Source organism: Paralichthys olivaceus, chromosome 23, assembly GCF_024713975.1.
Source record: "Paralichthys olivaceus isolate ysfri-2021 chromosome 23, ASM2471397v2, whole genome shotgun sequence".
Lineage (NCBI taxonomy): Eukaryota > Metazoa > Chordata > Actinopteri > Pleuronectiformes > Paralichthyidae > Paralichthys > Paralichthys olivaceus.
Window position 1 is genome coordinate 3,707,702 of NC_091115.1, and position 21,477 is coordinate 3,729,178.

General features: G+C 40.2%; 2 protein-coding genes across 15 annotated transcripts in view; one reads left to right on the forward strand and one right to left on the reverse strand.

Moving 5' to 3' along the window:
• acss3 (acyl-CoA synthetase short chain family member 3) overlaps positions 1-13,948 on the forward strand; it is a 31,298-nt gene extending 17,350 nt beyond the window's left edge. For all 3 annotated transcript variants that reach the window (XM_020105463.2, XM_020105464.2, XM_020105465.2), the window contains exons 10-16: positions 10,698-10,793; positions 11,038-11,101; positions 12,159-12,240; positions 12,603-12,725; positions 12,811-12,910; positions 13,210-13,385; positions 13,542-13,948. In XM_020105463.2, coding sequence (XP_019961022.2) covers positions 10,698-10,793; positions 11,038-11,101; positions 12,159-12,240; positions 12,603-12,725; positions 12,811-12,910; positions 13,210-13,385; positions 13,542-13,625 — 725 coding nt within the window. In that variant the 3' untranslated portion in view covers positions 13,626-13,948. The remainder of the gene's footprint in view (positions 1-10,697; positions 10,794-11,037; positions 11,102-12,158; positions 12,241-12,602; positions 12,726-12,810; positions 12,911-13,209; positions 13,386-13,541) is intronic.
• Positions 13,945-21,477, reverse strand: part of ppfia2 (PTPRF interacting protein alpha 2) — a 172,525-nt gene continuing 164,992 nt past the window's right edge. For 5 of the 12 annotated variants that reach the window (XM_069519333.1, XM_069519335.1, XM_069519332.1 and 2 more), the window contains one exon: positions 13,945-21,255. In XM_069519333.1, the coding sequence (XP_069375434.1) occupies positions 20,987-21,255 (269 nt within the window). In that variant the 3' untranslated portion in view covers positions 13,945-20,986. The remainder of the gene's footprint in view (positions 21,256-21,477) is intronic. The other 7 variants (XM_069519341.1, XM_069519343.1, XM_069519339.1 and 4 more) reach the window with 6 other exon arrangements.

A 21,477-nucleotide genomic window follows, 5' to 3' on the forward strand; every position in this document is an offset into this window, starting at 1 on the left:
TGGCGGCCAGCGGTGCAAACCGAATGTGTTTGTTTTTCACATAGGGTGGGTCACCTGAGCTTGCAGTGTGTAGGGGAAAAATAGTACTGGGTCATGTTTGAACTACTCATTGAAACATTGTTAGTTTATGATTTCTATCTTAAGTACCAGTGGGGGAAAAAAGAAAGTGGAGTAAGAGTTCTTGTGAAATCTTCCTTGTGTCATGCCCTACTCCTAATCCAGCTGACAAACAAATGCTGATTTAAAAACATGACCTTTTTGGTGGTAAATAATAAAAAGAAATCCCAGCCTCATAATCTAAATCTGTTTCTTAGTTATTTTCCAGTCCAAACTCTATCGGTTTGCTCATTCAATGTGATTCTTTATGGCTGTATTTATTCAAATTTACAAACATTGTTATATTGGCAGCCAGATATCAAATGTTGTAAAAGATAATTGTACAATTTCCTCCAGCCTGTATCGAGTTCATAAGTCACCCTGCTGGGAGTGTCACAGTTTACCGTTCGACTGTCTTTTGGGGGACAGGACATCGATCAAGCGACTTTTAACATTGTCGGGGGCCTTGACAACTCTTCCTTCATCTTCCCCTTCAATGGAAGAGAAACAACCTCGTCATTGCCAAACAGTTTAGCATTCAAGGATAGTTTAATCCAAAATGTGTGTCACGGAAAGGAGCGAGACTCCTCCTCGAGAAACTCATTATAGTCAAAACACCTAAAACACAAAGTTTGTTTGTATCTTCAGGCTTCCAGCTCCCAAGCAAGTAATTTTTCAAACTTGTCACTCTCTCCCACATTTGGTTTTCATCTATATATAATGGTAGATCTGTCCTACTTCTACAACAGAGCTTTGCATTTTGCAGTCACATGCAATATGGATAGAAATTTAACAAAGTCAATCATAAGTGCATTTGCTCATTAATCTTTCAGGCTGCCTGCGTGAAATCCTAGAATGTTATATGAGGTAGCAAAAAGCTGGAGTCCATGGTGAAGAAACAGAGACAATGAAAGAATGTTTGATTGAATGGGAGTAGTTTGAGAGAACAGCAGACATCAACATTTTAAATTAGAGTTCCTCTGGTGTTAGGGTACCAGGCTAGCTATCTAACTAGATCTGTTTATTCAAAATCTAAAATCGATCAAACTTAATTTGTATAGCACCTTTCATACAGGCTAGTGCTTCACAATTGACTGTCGAGCCAAGAATAATAAGATCCCGTAATATAGATATTAAAAGCTTAAATAACAATAAAAAAACAAGAACATTAAATATAAGACATATTAGAGTCAATAAAACGGGATAATATTAATAACAGGCTGAGAAAATTTAATGAAATTTGAGACGTGCAATAAAAACATCACCTCTATACATATTTTTTTTTAGATTTTTATGGCCATTGGTGTGTTTTTTCTGAATTATGGCTATAACTGTGGTAAACAGTTGTTGAGTTGGGGTCACCTTTAGAGGTTTTACCAAGTAAATGTAGAAATATCCAACTGAAATTGCAAAGGTACAGAAAAAAAGATGAAAGTCTTACTCAAGGTTATTTTCAAATTTATTTTTGAAATATGTTGTTTCAGCTCCTGCTGCTTTCTGACAAGCCAGGATTTGTCACTGAAAGCTGAAAAACATGCAGTTTACTTTAAATTCGCTGAAAGTTCAATGATCTTGGGTAAATCAATACTAAATTAAATAAGATAATTGTCACTGGATTACATTTTTTGATAACATGCTTTCATTTCTGAAATGTAATCTCCAGCTCCAGCTGCTCTATAATCACTGCTTAAAGTTTTTCCAGCTCCTGTTGAAAGATTTAACAAATTTATTTTCTTGGACATTACCCCCTTATAGCAGTTAATTGCCAGGCGCACACCTTTGAAAAGCGGCTCAGGATTTGGTTCCACATCATTTTCCTCATCTGTCCCGTGGAGGCTTCCTCTACCTTGCAGCCAACAATGCATAACTGCTGATTGGTAAACAGTTGCATCGCATAAAAGAGCCAGCAGCAGCCTCTCCTTCTATTGGATCTCTGTTAGATCCGCACAAGGTCCCGTTGGAAAAAATCAAAGGGAGTTAGCTGACACAAAACAGGCATTTTAGGGTGATGGTGCCATGGAGAGAAGCAGCGTGAAGCACAGGAGAGATGAGGTCACGAATTGAAGCTCTCACAGGTTTAAAAACAATATTGTCAGCAGCTTTGGGTTTCAGGGTGTTTTCTGTGAAATATCATCCAGAGTTGCTTATTCTGCATAACACCCGCTGGCATTTTATTTGTCAAACGTACAGTTTTTGATCAATGCCGAATGATTGCCGGAATTATTTGATTGTGCTGACAAGCTCGCGGCAGAGAATTTGACTAATTTGACCAATTTAGTTTGTGATTAGTTTTTCATTCTGGAGTGCTCGACTGCCGCAGGCGTGATTAGTTTTCTGATATGGGTGGAAGTGATTGGTGTGCTCGTTATTCCCATGTGCAGCGGACTCCATCATTTCTCAGACTGCTGCTGTCATCCGACGTGCTGATTCATCCTGTCTCATCAACCCAGATACGGCATGCTGCTCCTTCTCTCCTCCTTTACCTACACATATATTATATCATTTGTTTATTCTTCTTTTACATGCAGTGAATTAACATGACCTAACCCTCACTCACCCATCACACACACACACACACACACACACACACACGCATGCTGAACATGCCACCTGAAACCAGCTGCAGCCCAGTTCACTGTCTTATGTGCATATGAGAAAACGCCTTCCATTTTGAAGGCTGATAATAATCTGTGAGCTATTTTAAGCCCAAGTACCACTGGCAGGGGGTGTGGGGGGGTGATGAAGGTTGCTGATGTCACTGGTGTTGCCTGGCAACAAATGTGTGTTTCCAGTTGGCAGGGTTTGGCTGCCTCACCAGTGAGCGGTGGTGGATGGACTTTAACAGTAGTGTTTTAGGGATTTTTGTCTCTGTTTGTCTTAGTTTCTCTGACTCCCTCCGACAGACAACAGATGCCTTTATACACAGAATCGAACTATCCTTAACACAAGAAGTGGAGTGCCTCAAAGCATCTGCCTTGTCAAATAAATGCTAGAATTGACAGTCTCTCTCTCTGGCCTTTGCCAAAAACTGAGCTGGCACAGGATTGTTCTCCACACATCCTACTCCTACTTGGAAAACAGTCATACCCTCACAAGCTCTGTGAAGGGGAGTTTTACAGCCTTTTCAAAAAACCACCCGCTCACTGATGAGAAACAAAGGCTTTCAAGAGCTCCAGCATTCAGTAACTCGGGAAGCACCACAGCGGAGCAGGGGTTAATAAGGTATCTTAACCCGAAACCAAAGAGCTCAGCGGGAATATTACCTCTGCAGTGTTTATTTAAATGCAAACATATCGGCACCTGCAGGTTATCTTTTCACAAGATATTTCTCAGTGGGCAGCTTATTAACTTCTTCGTTGTAACCCTATTATACCGGAGTCTGTGATGACTGTTGATGTAGAACAGAAACCACTGTGATGCAGAATATATCCCACAGGAAATGATGCAGAAAAGTAGTTTTTAGATTAAGGCTGATTAAAATTTAACAGTTTTTGTTAAGATGCTAAGACACCAGCAGTCACTGAAGTAGGATTATTTTATATTTGCAAGTTAGTTGTAAAAAAGACAATAGAACAATTTTATTTCTTGCTCAACGTGGCTCTTTGTTGAAACTCACCTTAAAAGGCAGTGAAACTTTTAACTCATCCTTAAACAAGCTGTACATTTAATTTACCTTTTATTTACTGCTGTTTTAAATCTTAAAACTCTCCAATGTGTCCAGTGAGATTAATGCAAAACCCTAAATCATAAGAATTATGTGAATTACATACTGTTATCTTTTTAGGGTAGAAGAATGTCAAAATCATGTGTCTTCTTTGTGCATCTACTGTTAACAGTGTAAATTCAAAGTTGTTAACAGTGTGATCTTTTCCATTTGAATATGCAAATTGGTTTGCAGTCAGTCAGGCAGAAAAGTAAGCTTGTGCTGCAATCCCTCATAGTGCAACTGTAAACTGTACTTACTGAAGTTAAAATTATACAGCCTGAAGTCTGGACTATATCCTGTTGTTTACTCAAGGTCTGTGGCTGTTTTTATGTCATTTAGTTGAGGCGTGTATATGATTATAGTGTGTTTTCATCCTTGTGGCATTAGTTTGAGGGAAGGTCCCTTCTTGTTTTATTATGACAGTACCCGTGAACTCAGCTGCGACCATACGCACCTTCATCATGAAGTGAAATTGTCTGGCTGTGAGCCAGACCCTCACCAATGTTGTTGCTGAATCAGAGATAGTCCCTGCATCTAGATTCCAAAGTATAGTAGAGAGCCTTCGGAGACAATTGCAAATAATGGGTTTAATATTGTGGTACTTTTATTCTATGATAAATGACACAAAAACAAATAAACCCATTGTGCATATTTTCTATACTAAATGTATAAACACAATCATTAAAGAGCCCTCGCCTTCCTGCCACATCTCTGCGTATAAACTGGTCCCTCAGCAAAACAAAAATAACAACAGAACCCCAAACAAAATGAATGCATTTCATTTGTTCTGAGTCATGTCACCCTCGTGCGGAGTTACCCACCCCCGGGCGTGGGAGCGCTGGCTCCGTGCCTCGCGCCTTCAACACCAAGAAAGAGCTGCTCACTTGGTCTCATTACATGGCGGCAGATACAGTAGCGCAGATGTCTCGGATCATGTAATTACATCTCCAAGAGCCGAGGTGCCACGTCTGCGTTACCTCTTTGTTTATTTTAGAGTGGGGCGGGGGGGGGGTAGAGGCGTCTGCTGTCTTCGTAGTCTCTCTAACCTGGAAATTCATCTTGCTTTCATTTCTAGCCATTGTAGCTTTTGTCTACTGAGGTTTCTGAGGCACTAGATGGGAATCTTTCATTAGCAAGTTAAGCAGCGAATTGGTATGCATCAAGTCGGCTCGGGAGCGAATGAGCCGAGGTGTCTGAGAAGTGATAAGGGAGGCTGTGTTTTTAGCTGATGGAATGAAATTATCCCTTGAAGAGTCTGAGTGTAAATGGGAAAGCATGTGCAGATGCGCGTGCAAGTTACACTTGATTACTCATCTTTCTTTCATCTCTGTTTGGTACACACGCACACACACATTTTAGAGTGTCCCCTCTGTCTCTCAGTTCTTTGTAGTTGTTATTTTCCTGGATTTTAACATTCTGTCCAATCAGAGAAGCTTGGCTAACCAACCTTTATGTTTCTACCTGTGTTCGGCTTCTCAGCAGACTGCCAATGATGCTCTTAGTCTGAGCAGCCCAAGTTGTGTTGTCCAACACAGACTTCAAGCAGAACTAATCCCACAGGTTTCTAGTAAGATTTGCTTCTCGCTCATTCGTGATTCAAATTCTCAGAGAAAAAACACACCATGAAAGCTTGTCTCTAAAGCCAAACATGTTCTGTTTTAATGTGTTTTTCTGCAGAATTCTGAAGGTGAGAGGAGAGGAATCCCACACACTGTCCTGTACTGGCAAAGAACACTTTAAGTGTAACACGTTTCGACCTTCATCAGGTCAACCTCCACAGGACCAGAACGTGTTACACTTAATAAAGTTTTATTTGAAGTACAGGGTGTTGTGGGATTCCTCTTCTCTCACCTGCATGTGCCTTTTCTCCTACCCACCTGTCCACCATACTTTTGAAGGTGTGCATTGGTCTTTTCAGTGCTGCAGTATTTTGCAAAAAGCAAAAAAGCATTATTCATGGCTTCCTATTTCAAAATTTCATAGTGTTTTCACAACCATTTTAAATGAGGTAGTTGTGTTATTGGTTTTGTCTTAAGGGAGCAACATTGAAACGCGTGTTGTTTAAGAAAACAGCAAAAAGAAAAAAAAACGTTATATTTCAAAGTCTGACTGAGCAGCTTGCTATCGATTCGCTCTCTTTCTGTCCTCATCCTCCTACGTTACACCGTCCTTTAAAATGACCTGAGGTCGACTATCTTGTTTAGCACCTGACTGAGTTACCCCAGCAACCACACGTCACCAGGACAACCACGATCACTGCTTTGCATATATGTGATGTACAGAAAGCACCCCCCACGGCTATTTTCTGACAGGCTTGTTGTTTTTTGGACCTGGCACACTAAGTGACAAGTGTTGTTTTGTTTTTGCTGTATATTAGCCTCCCTGCTAACCCTACATCAACAGAAATCGCTCCATGGGAAAGTAAGAACACCATGGGAAGGGTAGTTGTCCGTCTTCGCAAAATAAATCCATACGCATACACATGGAGCAAGACCTGCTAAATATCAGGCAGTGTGACTACTGACTAGAGAACATTTCCAATCAAAAATGGTTGCATTGAGTGAGGAGTGTGTTTAAATCTCCTGCCTCTGAGGGCTTGATCTTACATCCACAGACAGAATGGAAGTGCAGTGTTATGTTGATAGAGGAGAAGACAGTTATTTCATCTGTTAAAGTAATAGTGGAGCTGCGGATATATATATATATAAGTCCAGGAGCCATCTTTGATTTTCCCATCAAGTAACTTGTAATGACTAAAGCCGTTCAATGGCACCTTCTCAGCTGAAAGTACGCCACCGCATCACCCAGCCTGCAATTCCAATGCAACCTCCAACAACCCCACCTCCCACCCGCCCCAACCCATTCATTCCACTCAGAATGCCTCTCACCAGCCAAGCTCATCTCCAACAGGTCGAAGGAAGATTGATTTGTTTGTGTACAGAGGGAAAAGAGAGTGCGAGGGAACAAGACGGAGCAAAAGAAAAGGAAAAGACTGAGGTGGGAGTAGGAGACGACTGATACCGAGGTGTGTGTTTGTGAACTGAATGTGTGTTTGCCAAAGATTCACATCACCGGTCAGACAAGCAGATAGACAACCACTCAACTCCTTTGTGTGTGCGTGTAAGAGAGAGAGAGCCGTGAGGGATGGAGCCCACAAACAATTTTTGGGCATTCACTCACCTGTCTATTCTTTCTGCCTGTCTTATTCAGTGTGTTCAAATATTTGACCAAAATAGAAGCTGTGGAGGGACCATGTTTATTTCAGCTGTTGATAGAATGGGGTGAATCGTAACGTGCGTGGCAACTAAATGTTTCCAGGTAATCCTGATGTCTTAATATTGTTTTAATAATTCTTGTATCTGTTCTCTCTGGGGTGCAAGATGTGAGAATAGATGTGACAACAACTGCTGTGTGATGATCTATTATACCTTCACAATGTGGGCTGAGGCTTTTTGGTAAACATCTGAGTCAGCTTTTGGAGACTGCGTTCCATTCTTGTCAGCTCACCATCTTTCATGTAAATGTGAGGACCAAATGTTTTGGTGATGCAACTTATTTTCATTTAGACAAATACACAAATTCACATCTGTGTGTCATCAAAAAGGTTCAAGATGTCCATCAGACACTATTTGGGATAAACGAGTTAGTTTCCAACATCTTTGCATTCGTGAAATTGGATTTATTTCTATGTTATAATTAGCGTCTGTCAATGAGTTTTCTTCTGCATCTGTTTATTAGCAGAAAGACATCTGGTTTAGGGGACTGATATTTGCAAGTTTGTGCAATTTGATGCTGATCCAAATAAAAATTCTTAAAAAAAATGGCCAGGAATGCTACGGGTGAAAAAGAACCAAAGCACTAAGCCAAACTACCAAATTAAACTTGCGTCCCATCGTTCTGAATCACATTACAATGTGTGAATTTTTTGGCTTCGAACCATTAGTGGCTTCTTATGTGTCTGTGACGAACTGGATGGTTGGCGATGCATCGAGACGTGCATCACATCCTCCTCCGTGAAGTACAGATGCACTTCCTTATTGTAAAGGTTTAATTTCATGCCTGAAAGCGGCACAGCCAATCCTGTCTTCCTGCATGCCTGTAAAATATCAAGACCCAATTATTCTGTCTGCTTTCATTTGGGTTTTGAATCAACTCTCAGAGGCTGAATTGTGGCCAGTGATCCCTGGCTCCTGCTGTACACAGCCAGGTTCAAACACTCCACTCACGCCGACACAGTTCAGTGGTTTTGTCGAGCCCTAATTCAGCAGTGCTTCTTAAAGTGCCCTTCATGAGCAGACCAATATAGTTGCTCATTATTGACTCAGACATTATGCTGCTGTTTTATGACCTGTTTATTATTTATCATATAATATAAAACTTAGTGTAAGCAGGTGTAATTTGTTTTTTTAAAGGAGTCGCATGAATCTTTCTCAGTGTATGAAAAAGTCTGCAAAGTTAAATAACTCCAACATAGCGGGTCATAATGAAAAGATCCAAGTTACGTTATTTCCCCTTTGCTCTGGTTCCATTCTGATTATGTGACGGCTGTAAGTGTTGCGTTGCCTTGAGTCATGCGTTGCTCCACGCCAGAGAGGAAAGCAAAGTCTGGGTCATCACTTTGTCATGACCCTGCTCTCTGACCAGGTAGGCGGGACTAAACGCTCCCCTGAAGGCATAAAAAAAACATTTTTTTTTTTATCATTGTTGCTCAGCGCGGTCTCTCCTGACATTGACGGGGCTTTGAACCCTGCAGGGAGCAGCTAACCTGCCACTGACGAATTAGGCATACGTGGTTGCCAGTTCAGAGGCCGCTGCGGCTGGGTAATATGTTAAACTCTACACCGTTCTCCATCTAGTTCTCATTATTTGCTAACTTAATCCTTTCCTCGACCAACTGCAGCCTCCTGCCCCTGAGCTCAGGTCTTTGAAGCCTGCTGTGCTGAAGTTGGAAGCAGCTCTGGAGCAGTGTGCACTTGTTTGATTAGTAGTAGAGGCACTTTAGCTGAAAGAATTTGTAACTCTGCAAGAGATAATTTTTTTCTCGGTCCGCACTGACCTCATGTCTCGTAGTTTCAACATCTTTTAGTACATCATGATTTCAACATCCTGTGCTTCGTTGTACCCCAAAGAACTCTGTTGGGATCTCATGGATTGATGCTCTTTACCCCACAATCTGACACAACATTCAGCATGCTGCAATTTAAAGTTACCCCGAGGTGGTTTTGACTGGTTATAGACTTTTCTGAAAGAGTGGGTCTCCATTCTGTCCCTCTGTTATTTGGTGGTCAGGCTCTCACTGCAGTCCTGTCTCTCTGTTTTGTAGCCGACAGGTATGTAACCTCTGTGAAGTCTTCTTCTGCTGTACCTTTCCCTCAAGGTTTGATAAAAATCTATGATTCCTTTTTGCACATCACCATATTAACTGAGCTGTCATTTGCATAGCTGCTGCTTCCTTGAATCTTTTGCCATTGGCGCTCTCAGAAGAGAAAGCCAATGCCAGACATCATTGGCGTTTTGCCAATGGCGAAGCATCGGGTACATTCCCATCGATATATTTTAGAGGAGCACCTGACAGAAAACTGTAAACTTCCTCCCTGTGCAGTAAATGATCTGTTATCGTGCACCTTGCTGCATAAATCTGCATATTAACGGGTCGAAATGCCACGACACTCAGGGCTGCAGTAATGTCAGAACGAAACATGACACATGCATTATCTATGCTGTCTGCACTTCCTGCAAGATGATCCGATTATGTTTTTGAATAGCTTGCGCCACATTTGCATATAAGAGTTTGTAATATGTTCAGGCTTACATTCGACCCTGACTTTTGGTGGTTTTTCCTCATTCTAGTTGAGGACAGAGGATGTTGCACCTCGTACACATCGTTCATCCCTTTTGAGGCAAATTATGATTTGTGAATATGGGCTAGAAAAGATGATTGATTGAGGGCTGAACAGAGTTCGATAGAAGATGGTCATTTTGTCTAAAGACCATACAGAAAGAAAATTGGGGCTGTATATAGGGGCAACAATTTAAAAGCTAAACTCATAAAACTTTGGCTCAGTGCGTGATGAGGTGAACTTCTAATAGCTTGTCAGTAAATTCGAGCTTTCGTCGTCGTCAAACTGGTTATAAAAGTGTTCCAGGAGGAAAAATTATACAAATTCTTTTTATGAGACACCATAAATAATTATAAAATGATTTCAGTGTGTGTATCACTACAGTATTGGATGATAACCCTGATCATTTACATCCCTTTTACAGTCACTTTTATCTCTACAGATGGGTAGATTAAATAAGTCTGATGAAAAAGAAAACAAGACAGATTCTCTCTTTAATTCATGCAGAGAAACTGATGGACACCCACTGACTGAAACACAGGAGCGTTTCTCCAGGGTTTTTAAGCGAAAGTTAAACATAGAAGACAGACGCTGATCCCGGGCTGGTCCGCTGCTCTGTCATTTCTGATGTAATCTTGCTCAGTGAGCTGGATCAAGAATGTGATTTATTCTTTGGGTGGGCGAGCAGAGCTCACAAACAGGCGAGCGTTTGCTGCATGTGGAGCACAGTTGGGTGGTGGAGTTGTTGAGAGCCCATAGGAGCTGCCACAGTTTTGTGTAAAGTAGGTTAATGCTGCTCACAGAGGCAGTGCACCCCAGTGCTGCACACGCTCTTTGGATCAGCCAACCACTTGAGGGGTTCATGTACAGTAAAGAAAACATCCGAAACCAACAAGCGTCCTCAAGCTCTGTCAGGCGCCATCCCTCCAAATACAGTTACTTCTGATCTTAAGGTGGTGGTCGACCTGCCAAACCTAAGGCTTCAAAAACAGCAGGACACACAGGGTGACGTCACAGGTTTCATTGAACCTCTCTGTCTGTGTCTCTCTCATCAGAAACCGGCTCAGCCATCACCTCCACATGTATTGGTCTGGGGAACTCACTCACACCACCTGCAGGCCAGGCTGGAAAACCTGTTCCAGGTTACAATGGTAAGAATAACAAACCCCAGCTTTACACACTAAACAAAAACCTGCCTATGAACGTCCAGCATGTGAATTTCTAGTCATAATCTAAATGTATTTAAATCCCCCAGTTAAAGATATATATACATAAATCTAAAATGACTATGTGTAATTCCCTGCAGGGAACTTAATAAATTCGCTCTTCCAGTTTGCCTGTGTGTAATAACACCACCTCTGAATATGAACAGTGTGCTGTTTCCCTTCCCTGCAGTCACGGTGATCGATGATGACATGCAGGAGGTGAAGCCAAGAACCCTGGGAAATATAGTGGTGAGGTAAGCTGAGTGGATGTTTTACAGTCTAGCTGTTGCCTTCCCTCTGTCACTCGCACATGCACTCACATTTAAAATGTGACACAGAAGCATTTTGCACATTAATTAAATTTAAACTCCTGTCTTTCAGTCATTAATCTTAATATTTCACTCTTGTATCACGCTCACGCATCACGCGTTGTTTTTTTTTTTTTGCTGATGTCAAAGGAGAAAATGTGTGAACCCGCCCTTTCTGCCGCCATATCTTCTCGCCTGCTTCCCTTCTGTTATCATTCCCCAACTCGATTTATCTGTTCTCCAGCTGCTGTTCTTGAGTCTGTGCCAACAAGAGGGATTTCTAGGGAATCCACATGTAGGGTGCATCCAGGGATAACGTCAAATAGAGCTGTAAACAGACGGACACAGCTGTCTAACTGTACGTCCTCCCAGTCGCCATTAAGTCTGTGCCACCCCCATTCTTTGATTCAAAGCTCTATCAAACGTTTCATGAAGTCATGTTCAGTATTTACAAAGAGCAAGGTAGCGTGGAGCGGAGGAAATATCGACTGTGTCACAGCGTCTAAGGTTCATCTGTTTTAAACTAAATGTTGATTTTGTCTAGTACTACTAAAATGATAAGCAGGCACGCTTTTTTTTTCTATTTGTAGTAAAATCAGTCTGTGCAGAGACGTGTCTACAGCTCACACTGGAAATGGAACGTCTCGGATAAGAGTCTGGTCGAGAAGAGGGCGGATTACTTGTCCCTGGATAAACAAAAACTGAGCGACTTTGCTCTCCTGTCTGCCGTGCGTGTGTGTGTGTCTCTCAAGTGGAGGCGGCACGTAGACCAATAGCAGTTTTGCGAAACAATGAAATATCCATTTTCACACAATGTTTTGGCTTCATCAAGTAAAATCTTGTATTTATAATTCCAGTTTGTCATTTTATGGATAGAAAACATTATTTACTTTCATGCGTTGCCATCTGTGAGAGGTATTAACATATCAGGAGTTAAAAGGGCAATATTTAATTAAAACATTTCATTTGTTGAATTAAATAAAATTTGTCCTTTAACCCTCAGACTCCCTCTACCACCTGGTGCTGCGTTGTCCCTCTGGCAGAACCAGACTCTGTTTAAGGAACTCTATTTCACCAAGTTCCCAGTAAGTTGGTTAATCACTTACTAACAATCCAGTGTTTATTACGTTAAATAACTTGCACAGTAGTGACTTGATTTGATTTATTACCAAGTAATAAAGAAATTGAAGCTTGATTTGTATCTAACAGTTGTTTTACAGGATGTAAACTGTACTAGAATGGGTGGTGGTGAAAGGTGGCCCTCTAGTGTTGAAATCCTCCATTGCAGAACTCCTGTCTTAGTGAGGATCTGTGAGAGATTTGAAAGAAGAAGCTGAATGTTTCAGATTCTAATTCTGTTTATACTGAAGAATGTAAATTTAGCACGAATCCAAGTGCAGACCTGCTGCCAAGTTATGAAACATCTTCCTTGCTGTTTCTCCATCAGGGTTATTACGACACTATGGATGCAGGTTTTGTGGATGACGAGGGATTCCTTTACATCATGTCCCGGTCTGATGACGTCATCAACGTGGCAGGTCACAGGCTGTCTGCCGGAGCGTTGGAGGAGGTAGGAGAGTGTTAGCAGAGGAGGTGACGTAAAGCTTTTCCCCACAATGCTTCTTCTACGTCTTGTCATGTATGTGTTTTTGTAGTCTGTGCTGCAGCACCCTGCAGTGGGAGACTGTGCTGTGGTTGGTCTAGAGGACGCTCTGAAGGGTCATGTTCCCTTGGCCCTGTGTGTGCTCAAGAAAGGTGAGGCTTGTCAAGTGTGTAGTGTAGCTTTAAAGCACTGTTTTGATTTTTTTATTTCAAAGCAACACTAAGTCTTATAACAACAGCGCCCTCTGCAGCCAACTGGGGTGAAGGAAACCTTCTCCATATTCACAGTGACTGAACCGTCAAACTCATCTTAATGAGGCTGATATTTTAAGCTTAAAAAGTTGCACAGCGTTGCTTTAGAGTAATCTCCCCACATGAAAGTTAATCTGTAGCACAGGATTTGAAAATGACTATAATCATAATGTATAATATGACGTGTCTGTTTGTGTTAGGCATGCAGAAGAATGAGGAGGAGATTGTAAAACAGATGGTGAAGCTGGTGAGAGACAACATCGGACCCGTCGCTGCCTTCAGGAAAGTGCTCTTTGTCCAAAGTTTGCCGAAGACGCGCTCCGGAAAGATCCCTCGATCCTCTTTAGCCAATCTGGTCAACGGCAAACCCTTCAAGGTACGACACAGCTCTTTATAAAAAGAATTGTGCCTTACAGTTCAGAGTAAAGCTCGTCTTGAGGTTATGCTAGCTTCATTTGCTTTTGTTTTCAAAGTAGCCTCATATCACTTTCTTGGTAGCATAAAAAAAAACCCAGCTGTATTCTCTGCACAGATAACTCCGACCATCGAGGACGCAGAAGTTTTCAAGGACATCGTGGAGCAGGTGGAAAAATCCCTGAGACCTCATGCAGCCTGAATTCATTTAAAGGGACGACAGAGAAAACTGAGGTCAGATCAATCTGGTTTCACTGCGTCTGCCACGCAGCATGTTCATGTCACAGGGACACTAACGCAAACGTGAACTCAGGCTGACACATGCATTTTTTTCTTAATCAGTATCAATCGGTACCCTCTTTTCTGATTTGACCAATTCCATGATGCGGGGTCAATATTTCTGTTTGTAACAATGAACTACAACGTTTTATATGTAATCTGAATAATAATGTAAACTATGCTGTTTGGACAGTTTGATACTGAACATTTGTGATTATGAATGAAAAATAGTGGACGACTCCTTCACTGACAGTTTTTTTTATTGACAATGAAAATTTGTTTGCTCACCACTTAGTTTTTGACCAAAGTACAAGAAGTAATAAATAAAAAAAACAAAACATGGAGACAAAATTAAATGGTTCGTCATTCGTGCAAATCGAACATGTAAAAATAACTTAAGAGCGTAAGACTTGTCTTTGTTGTCGTCCATCAGAAATAACTAAAAGACAGATAACAGGGCCGTACGATAGGTTGCCCTGGAAACTCCGACAGAAACAAAGAGTCAACGGTTACACCAATGTAAGTCACAGCAAGAAACAGGTTTTTCTCGTTTTAAAAGACACCTCACTTCAACATGGTCATATACACTCTACGCACACTATGAGCTGAAGCGGTCTGTCTTTCAGTTATTTCATCTATTCTGTGAACGCACTGTCTGAGGGACGGGCGAGAAGGCCAGCTTGGCTGAGTGTTTGTGTATTTGTCCTTTTTGTGTTATTGTATCGCCTGACGAAACGTACAGTACAACAAGTGACAGGTTCTACAAATGACCTCCTGCTTTTTCTTTTGTTCTGAGAGGAAGTTTTTGTGCAACTTCGGAGAGCAACAGCATCTCTTTGTTTTGTCCTTGGCTACTAAAGAGTCCGTTGAGTTGATGCGGTTGTATCAAAGTGCTTGTTGTGTCGTTCCAGTGCTTCGACGCGTCCTCGTTAAAATGCTCGTGTGACGGCGAGTCCATAAGAAAGGTTGTTGAAGTTTGTTGGTGCCAGGAATGTAGTGTTTTTGTTCACCGCTAGAGGGCAGGTTTTCACACAACATCCAGTCTCTTCCTCTCAATGGTGCAGCACAGGTTCGTCATAATCATCATCAGCACAATGAAAAAATAAAACCATATGTACAAAATGATCTAGGAAGGGACGGGGGAGTATGGAGACAGTTTGAAGAGCAGCATATATTAATCTATGGTCCACTAAATGAGGTGGCAGGGACATTTTTTTCACAAACTCTGAATATCTTTTTATACATAGATGTGTGTATATATATTTTAAAAAATGGCGTATTTATATTAATTTACAGATAACCTACACATCTCCTGTAGAAGAAATACACAGTACGTTATGCTTTGACAAGTTACTGTACATGTAAAAGGTTAGAAATGGGGAGAACAAGGGGGGGGGGGTCAGCAGCCTGCGGGACAGTTTAGCACCGGCAGCTGGTGCCTACACCACGGGGGACGGAGCGGGCAGGGGGGCGGGGGGATCAGAGAGGAGAGCAGGGCTTCTTGGCAGTGCGTGTCGTCAGAATGGTTTGTTCCCCGGCGGGTTGGCCCGTCCAGCAGCTCCCCAAGTAAGACTCCATTTAGAACTGTACCTGGAGGGAAACACAAACACGTTTAATGAGAAAGTAAAGAAACGATAGGAAAGTCATTTAGATTGTGGTAGCTGCTGCTCGTTATTAGTTGTAGCATCAGGACCGATGACACAGTAACACAACTGCATGTTTTTGATTAAATTGCGTTTTCTCTATACAAGATGCCAAGTGGTGAGGGAGGCAGTCGAGGTAAGAAAGACCTTCTGGGCATGAGTGGTAGATGGGAGCCTTTCGGGCCTCAAGGAAGTTTTGCATCATCCATCAGATGAGGCAGAAAGAGAGAAAAACCGGTGAGTGAAGTCCTCCCTGAGTTGGTGAGGTGTTAGGTGTGAATGAGATGTGTTTGTGTGTGGACTGGAGGGACAATTCAGGGGGTATCACACTACTCAGTCTTCCTGGGAGAGCTTCAGCCGGGATGCTGGAAGAGAGGCTCCAACTAACAGGAGACCCCAGGACAGACTTCGGAACGCCCCAGGATCCCTAAGGAGGAGCTGGACATGTGAACCATCTCAATCAACAAAGTAATTGTGAGTAGATTCAGAATTCTTTTAGACGTTCTATCGTTTGATTGTGTTCCGGTTCGGTACAGATATGTAAAGTACTGTAGAAACTGCAATTTGCTATTTAAGAATTTATAAGGCAAAACTGAAATGTTGCCATCTAGTTCTACAATACAGATGCAGAGTGACAGCACAGTCCAACAGCATCTGAGAACTAATTCTTTTTCCTGGCAGAACAAAAGGTGGTTGGGGAGTCTCACTTCTAGAGTCCTGACAATGCCTGTTTGCCTGTTTTAAGGAGCCTTGAACTATTGTAACCATGTTAATGAACTGTGTCAACTAGCCTCTGTTAACGATGCACATTTATCTGAAGCAGATTTCTAAAGCTTGGAGTTACTCTTGACTCAGCGCTAACCCGTCTGTCTTCCATCACCTTATCACAGCTGCCTGACACAAACACCTCAGGAACTCACTGATGATACAAACATGCTCTTTTCTCCTGAATCTGTGCAGTAGTTCAGAGGAAAGCTGTGTATTGGACAGAGTCTGTGTGATGTTACATACAGTGTACAGTTTAAGGTCCCTCTCCTCCTCCTCTCAGCAGGAATAGGTTCTCACCGTGGAGCTGTCCAGCCGCTGCACCGCAGAGGGTCCGACTGTAGGGGGAGACAGCGAGAAAAAGAGATCTTTAAGTTTCAGCGTTACGGCTTTTACGCATCAGATGGACTCAGGGAGAAGGAAACCTTCCTCCACCTTGTTACCACCTCAAACAAGAGGAGACATCCTCGACAGAATGAGTGAGATCTCACACACACACACACACAAACACAAAACACTTCATCCACACAACAGAGATTATTCATGGAAACACCTTCAGAAGAGAAAACCAGGCATCACACTCAAAGGAGGTTTTAGTTTCTAGTGGACACCACCAGCAACACAGTTTTAGTTTAATTGTGGACATCACAGACCAGGGAGCACAGAGAATAAAGACGGGGGACACCTTGTTAGAGAAGAGCACTGGCCCAGTCAGAACTGCTGGATGATTTATATCCATGTATCACAACTTGTGTGGATTCAATTTGTAAAGACACAGTTGCTGATACACTCAACATCCATTTAAAGGTTGTTTCCAGTTTATTACAACTTCTGTCTTGAGTTTGACTATTTATTCTGTCAGTTGTTTCTGTTTCTAGATATCGAAGCCATACTTGATTGTGTCATTTTTCTTTCTAGATTTTTGAAGCCATTGCATTTTTTCCTCTCTAGATTTTGAAGCCATGTTGTTTTTGTTTCTAGATTTTGTCTTGATATAGATATATCTATATATATATATAAGCCCTAATATATTAGTGTCGTTTCTGTTTCTCAATTTTGAACCCTAGTATATTAGTGTCGTTTCTTAATGTTGTTTTTGTTCCTAGATTTGTTTTTTAGTATATTAGTGTCGTTTGAAGCCCCAATATAAATGGCTTCAAAATCTAGGAACAAAAACGACAAAATATACTAGGGTTCAAAATCTAGAATATTTTGTCGTTTTTGTTTTTAGATTTTGTTTCTAGATTTTGAACCCATGTCGTTTCTGTTTCTAGATTTTATAGTTTCTGGATTGTTGTTTCTAGATTTTGAAGCCCTAATGTGTATTAGTGTCGTTTCTGTTTCTAGACAGTTTTTTGAAGCCCTAGTATAGTAGTGTCGTTTCTGTTTCTAGATTTTGTCGGGTTTTTTGTTTCTAGATTTTGAAGCCATTTCTGTTTCTAGATTTTGTCGTTTCTGTTTCTAGATTTTAGTTTCTAGATTTTGAAGCCCCATTATATTAGTGTCATTTTTGTTTCTAGATTTTGTCGTTTCTGTTTCTAGATTTTATAGTTTCTGGATTGTTGTTTCTAGATTTTGAAGCCCCTTAGTGTCGTTTCTGTTTCTATATTTTGTTTCTAGATTTCCTGGATTGTAGTTTGTAGATTTTGAAGCCCTAGTATATTAGTGTCGTTTCTGTATTTTGTCGGGTTTTTTGTTTCTAGATTTTGAAGCCCTAGTATAGTAGTGTCGTTTCTGTTTCTAGATTTTAGTTTCTAGATTTTGAAGCCCCATAATATTAGTGTCGTTTCTGTTTCTAGATTTTGTTGTTTTTGTTCCTGGATTGTTGTTTGTAGATTTTGAAGCCCTAGTATATTAGTGTCGTTTCTGTTTCTAGATTTTAGTTTCTAGATTTTGAAGCCCTAGTATATTAGTGTCGTTTCTGTTTCTAGATTTTAGTTTCTAGATTTTGAAGCCCTAGTATATTAGTATCGTTTCTGTTTTTAGATTTTGTTTCTAGATTTCCTGGATTGTTGTTTGTAGATTTTGAAGCCCTAGTATATTAGTGTCGTTTCTGTTTCTAGATTTTGAAGCCATGTTTTTGTTTCCAGATTTTGTTGTGTTTTTTTTTTCTAGATTTTGAACCCTAGTATATTTTATCGTTTTTGTTTCTAGATTTTTGTTTCTAGATTTTGAAGCCCTAATGTATTAGTGTCGTTTCTGTTTCTAGATTTTGTCGGGTTTTTTGTTTCTAGATTTTGTTTCTAGATTTTGTCGTTTCTGTTTCTAGATTTTATAGTTTCTGGATTGTTGTTTCTAGATTTTGAAGCCCCTTAGTGTCGTTTCTGTTTCTATATTTTGTTTCTAGATTTCCTGGATTGTAGTTTGTAGATTTTGAAGCCCTAGTATATTAGTGTTGTTTCTGTTTCTAGATTTTGTCGGGTTTTTTGTTTCTAGATTTTGAAGCCCTAGTATAGTAGTGTCGTTTCTGTTTCTAGATTTTAGTTTCTAGATTTTGAAGCCCTAGTATATTAGTGTCGTTTCTGTTTCTAGATTTTGTTGTTTTTGTTCCTGGATTGTTGTTTGTAGATTTTGAAGCCCCTTAGTATCGTTTCTGTTTTTAGATTTTGTTTCTAGATTTCCTGGATTGTTGTTTGTAGATTTTGAAGCCCTAGTATATTAGTGTCGTTTCTGTTTCTAGATTTTGAAGCCATGTTTTTGTTTCCAGATTTTGTTGTGTTTTTTTTTTCTAGATTTTGAACCCTAGTATATTTTATCGTTTTTGTTTCTAGATTTTTGTTTCTAGATTTTGAAGCCCTAATGTATTAGTGTCGTTTCTGTTTCTAGATTTTGTCGGGTTTTTTGTTTCTAGATTTTGTTTCTAGATTTTGTCGTTTCTGTTTCTAGATTTTATAGTTTCTGGATTGTTGTTTCTAGATTTTGAAGCCCCTTAGTGTCGTTTCTGTTTCTATATTTTGTTTCTAGATTTCCTGGATTGTAGTTTGTAGATTTTGAAGCCCTAGTATATTAGTGTTGTTTCTGTTTCTAGATTTTGTCGGGTTTTTTGTTTCTAGATTTTGAAGCCCTAGTATAGTAGTGTCGTTTCTGTTTCTAGATTTTAGTTTCTAGATTTTGAAGCCCCATAATATTAGTGTCGTTTCTGTTTCTAGATTTTGTCATTTCTGTTTTTAGATTTTGTTTCTAGATTTCCTGGATTGTTGTTTGTAGATTTTGAAGCCCTAGTATATTGGTGTCGTTTCTGTTTCTAGATTTTGTCGGGTTTTTTGTTTCTAGATTTTGTTTCTAGATTTTGTCGTTTCCGTTTCTAGATTTTGTCGTTTTTGTTTCTAGATTTTATAATTTCTGGATTTCTGTTTCTAGATTTTGTCGGTTTTTTTTTTTTGTTTCTAGATTTTGTTTCTAGATTTTGAAGCCCCTTAGTGTCATTTCTGTTTCTAGACTGTTTTTTTTTTTGACACTAATATACTAAAAAACGACATGGCTTCAAAAAAGCCATGTTTTTGTTTCTAGATTTTGTGGTTTCTGTCTCTAGATTTTGAACCCTAGTATATTGGTGTCGTTTTTGTTTCTAGATTTTGTTTCTAGATTTTGAAGCCCCATTATATTAGTGTCGTTTCCGTTTCTAGATTTTGTCGTTTCCGTTTCTAGATTTTGTCGTTTTTGTTTCTAGATTTTGAAGCCCTAATATATTTGTGTCATTTCTGTTTCTAGATTTTGAAATCATACTTTACTATGTCGTTTTTTTAGAGATTTAGGAAGTCATACTTATACTATGTTGTTTTTTGGAGATTTTGGACTCCATACTATTTTTCATGATTTTGGAAGTCATACTATACTATATTAGTGTTGTTTCTGTTTCTAGATTTTGTCAGGTTTTTTGTTTCTAGATTTTGTTTCTAGATTTTGAAGCCATGTCGTTTCTGTTTCTAGATTTTATAGTTTCTGGATTGTTGTTTCTAGATTTTGAAGCCCCGATATATATTACTGTCGTTTTTGTTTCTAGATTTTGTCGTTTTCAAAATCTAGAGACGGAAACGACACTAATATATTAGGGCTTCAAAATCTAGAAACAACAACCCAGGAACAGAAACTATAAAATCTAGAAACAAACGACAAAATCTAGAAACGGAAACCACATGGCTTCAAAATCTAGAAACAAAAAACCCGACAAAATCTAGAAACAGAAACGACACTAATATAATGGGGCTTCAAAATCTAGAAACAAAATCTAGAAACAAAAAAACCGACAAAAACGACACTAATATACTAGGGCTTCAAAATCTAGAAACAACAATCCAGAAACTAAAATCTAGAAACAGAAACCACAAAATCTAGAAACTACAAAATCTAGAAACAGAAACCACAAAATCTAGAAACTACAAAATCTAGAAACAAAAACATGGCTTCAAAATCTAGAAACAAAAACGACATGGCTTCAAAATCTAGAAACATGAACATAAATTAAAGTATTGCTTGACGTGTTAACGCTCGACTCTCAGTTTTACCTCCAGTCTGAGTGCTTGTGTTTCTTGCTCTGTCTGTTAAATCAAGGTTGCTTTGCTCTGAGGACAAAAAGAACTGGAAAAATAGAAAAATGAACTTAGTTGTAATAAATCTCAAATGATCCTTTATTCCAAGCCCTCTCAGCCAGTGTTCTCTTAACAGCAGGGAAACAAGGAACGACACAAACGCTCCGTTTGAGTTCTTGAAACATCCAAGACGTCACCTATGTAAACCTCCTGATTCAGGCCAACTTACATAGCACCGCTCAGCCACCGTTTGTTTTGCTGCTCAATTTCTGTAACTTCAAGGGTTACACCAGCAAGCATGGGTCGTAATCCATAACTTGACTCACTAGCTTTTACCACCAGGGGGACTAGACAACAACTTTTTTGCAACTCTGCATGAGTAGAGAGATTGAAGTTGACGGGTAAGAGAAGAAAGATGAGGGTGAGAGACCAGAGAGAAAAGCAAAGACACAGCAGGACAGTGGTTGGAAGAGACCATGAGGAGGAGGGATTATATGTAGAATATTAATAATACACGCAGGGCAAACACGCCCAGAACCTTCATTGGGACATATCTGACCTTGATACCAGTCCAAATACATGTCGTCAGGACTGTCATCCAGCGCCTCATAGAGGACTGCAGAGCAGCCGTCACAGAGTCAGAGAGAACAAGAGACATGATCACAAAACAGCGAGGAGCAGCTTCTCCTGAGTTCAGCTGTGCTGCTTCCATCTACACGAGCAGCAAAACCTTTGTGTTGTTGCTAACTTTGAAAGCCACACTGCAGAAGATAACCAGCTTTAACTCGTGCACAATAAGATTACAACAAACCTCACCTACATATTGATTTGACCTAAA